At 46.5% G+C, this 2,102-nt stretch overlaps 1 protein-coding gene across 1 annotated transcript; it reads right to left on the bottom strand.

Moving 5' to 3' along the window:
* Positions 1-397: 397 nt before the first annotated feature.
* Positions 398-1,111, bottom strand: LOC115950290. The gene has a single exon (XM_031067511.1). It carries the CDS (start codon positions 1,109-1,111, stop codon positions 398-400), a length of 714 nt encoding a protein of 237 aa, XP_030923371.1.
* Between the last annotated feature and the right edge of the window lie 991 nt (positions 1,112-2,102).

Genomic DNA, 2,102 nt, shown 5'->3' with positions numbered 1-2,102 from the left:
GCATGTCCTCGTGACTCCATGCGAAGACATCCAGGTTCTCTTTAAGGAACTAGATGAGTCTGGTTCTCATCTCAGGACTTAATGTCGTCCCTATTTTGGTCGTCTTCCCTATCTCGCGTTTGACCAACTCCACTGTCTTCAGGGCTTCCACTTTATCTTCCTCCTTCTCCTCGATCATCCATGTATGGTTTTCTATTGCAGCTAACATTGCCCAATAGCATTTCCTGGCCAATACTTGATCCTCTTTCACCTCGCCCACACCGTTCTCTATTGGGAACTTTACCTTTAAGCAATAAGTAGACGTGGCTGCTTTCCAACGGTTAAGAGTGGGTCTCCCGATGATCACATTGTAAGATAAAGGGCAATTCACCACCAAAAAGTCAAGCTAACGAGTCAATTATCTCAGGTGAGCCCCCACTATCACCGTCAGTGACATTATACCTTTGGGATACACCCTGTCTCCACTGAAACTGACGAAGGGAGAGTCAAATGGGCGTAGCCTTCCTAGATCTAGCTTCAGCTGCTGGAAAACAGAGAGGTATATGATGTCAGCTGAGCTACCATTATCCACAAGAATTCTCCTGGTATTGAATCCTTCTATCACGAGCATTATGACCAAAGGATCGTCATAAGGTTGCTTCACCCCCCTAGCATCTTCATCTGAGAAACACATGTCTTGGTCCGTCCATCTCTGTTTAAATGGGGGCATCCTATGGACGCTGTTCACCTGCCTTTGATACGCTTTCTTTAAGGATTTGAACGACCCACCCGTGGATGGGCCACCTGTGATCATCTTGATTTCCCCGATCACATTTGGTGGGTGTTGGGACGTGTGATCCTCGTCGCTAGGTGAAAATTCACGCTGGTTCTTGTTATCGCCTCTAAATCTACTGGATTCCCCCTTTTTCACATACTTCTGCAGTTTCCCATTCCATATAAGCTCCTCTATCTGTTCCTTTGGGTCCCTGCAATGCTCTGTGTAGTGGCTGTGATCCTTGTGGAACCAGCAGTACTTCTTCTTGTCATAGACGTTAGGGGACGAATGTAATGGCCTTGGCCATTTGAGATAATGCTCATCCTTAATCTGCGCCAAAATTTTGTCAACAGGCATGATTAAAGAAGTGAATTTTACCGTTCAAGGAGTTTTTTCGTCTTTCCTTTTTACTCCCGTCATTGATCCGATGATCTGGATGCTCCCTTTTTTGTCCTCTATGATTATCCTCCTTCCTTCTCTTGTCTCCTGGCTTTTCCACGTTCTTTATGGCGGCTAATGCGTCTTCAGTATTCATGTACTTTTGTGCCTTTAGGAGCATCTCTGCCATCGTCTTAGGAGGATTCTTCGCGAGTGAAACCACGAACTCTCTAGACTTTAGCCCCACCTTAAAGGTCGTCAATTGCACATTGTCATCTGCTTCATCTACCTCCAGGGTCTCCAAAGTAAAGCGTTTCACGTACGACCTCAGGGTTTCTTTCTCCCTTTGTCTAATAGTGTGTAAGTGGTCCGCTGGCCTCATAGGGCATTGTCCCCCGACGAAGTGGCGCAAAAATGCGTTGCTTAACTGCTTAAAGCTGTCGATGGACAATGTTGGTAACTTTGTGAACCACTCCCTTGCAGCTCCTTTGAGAGTGGTGGGGAAGGAATGACACAAAGTTAAAGGCCTAACATCGTCTTGAAGGTGTTGAGGTGGTCCTAGAGGTCCTAAAGTTTGTCAAACGGCTCAAGCTGACGCAACCAAAATTTCGACGGCACTGGGCATTCCAAGACCGCCGTAGTGAAGGGCGAGTATGTTGCCCTGACCATTCTATCTAGGCTTCAATCTGTTTTCCCCTTAATAGCATTCCTCAGCCCATCCATCTCCTTCCTCATCTCTCAAAGAAGATCTGAGTTTTGTTCATCCGAAGTAGTAGGTCCTCGACAGTCACTTCTTTTATGGCTATCTCCCTTATCCTCTTGGTTGGCTCTGGATCGATTCTTCTCCTGTTGAAGCCGTTGCCTCATTTCCTGATTCTGTCTGGTGAGCTCTTCGATGGTGGCCGCAAGAGCTTGGACTTGCTGAGCTAAGGCTGCTGAATCCTGTTTAAACTCCATTTGAATGTAGAAG

The sequence above is a fragment of the Quercus lobata genome, chromosome 6, assembly GCF_001633185.2.
Source record: "Quercus lobata isolate SW786 chromosome 6, ValleyOak3.0 Primary Assembly, whole genome shotgun sequence".
Classification (NCBI taxonomy): Eukaryota; Viridiplantae; Streptophyta; class Magnoliopsida; order Fagales; family Fagaceae; genus Quercus; species Quercus lobata.
This window is presented reverse-complemented; position numbering and strand designations above follow the sequence as displayed.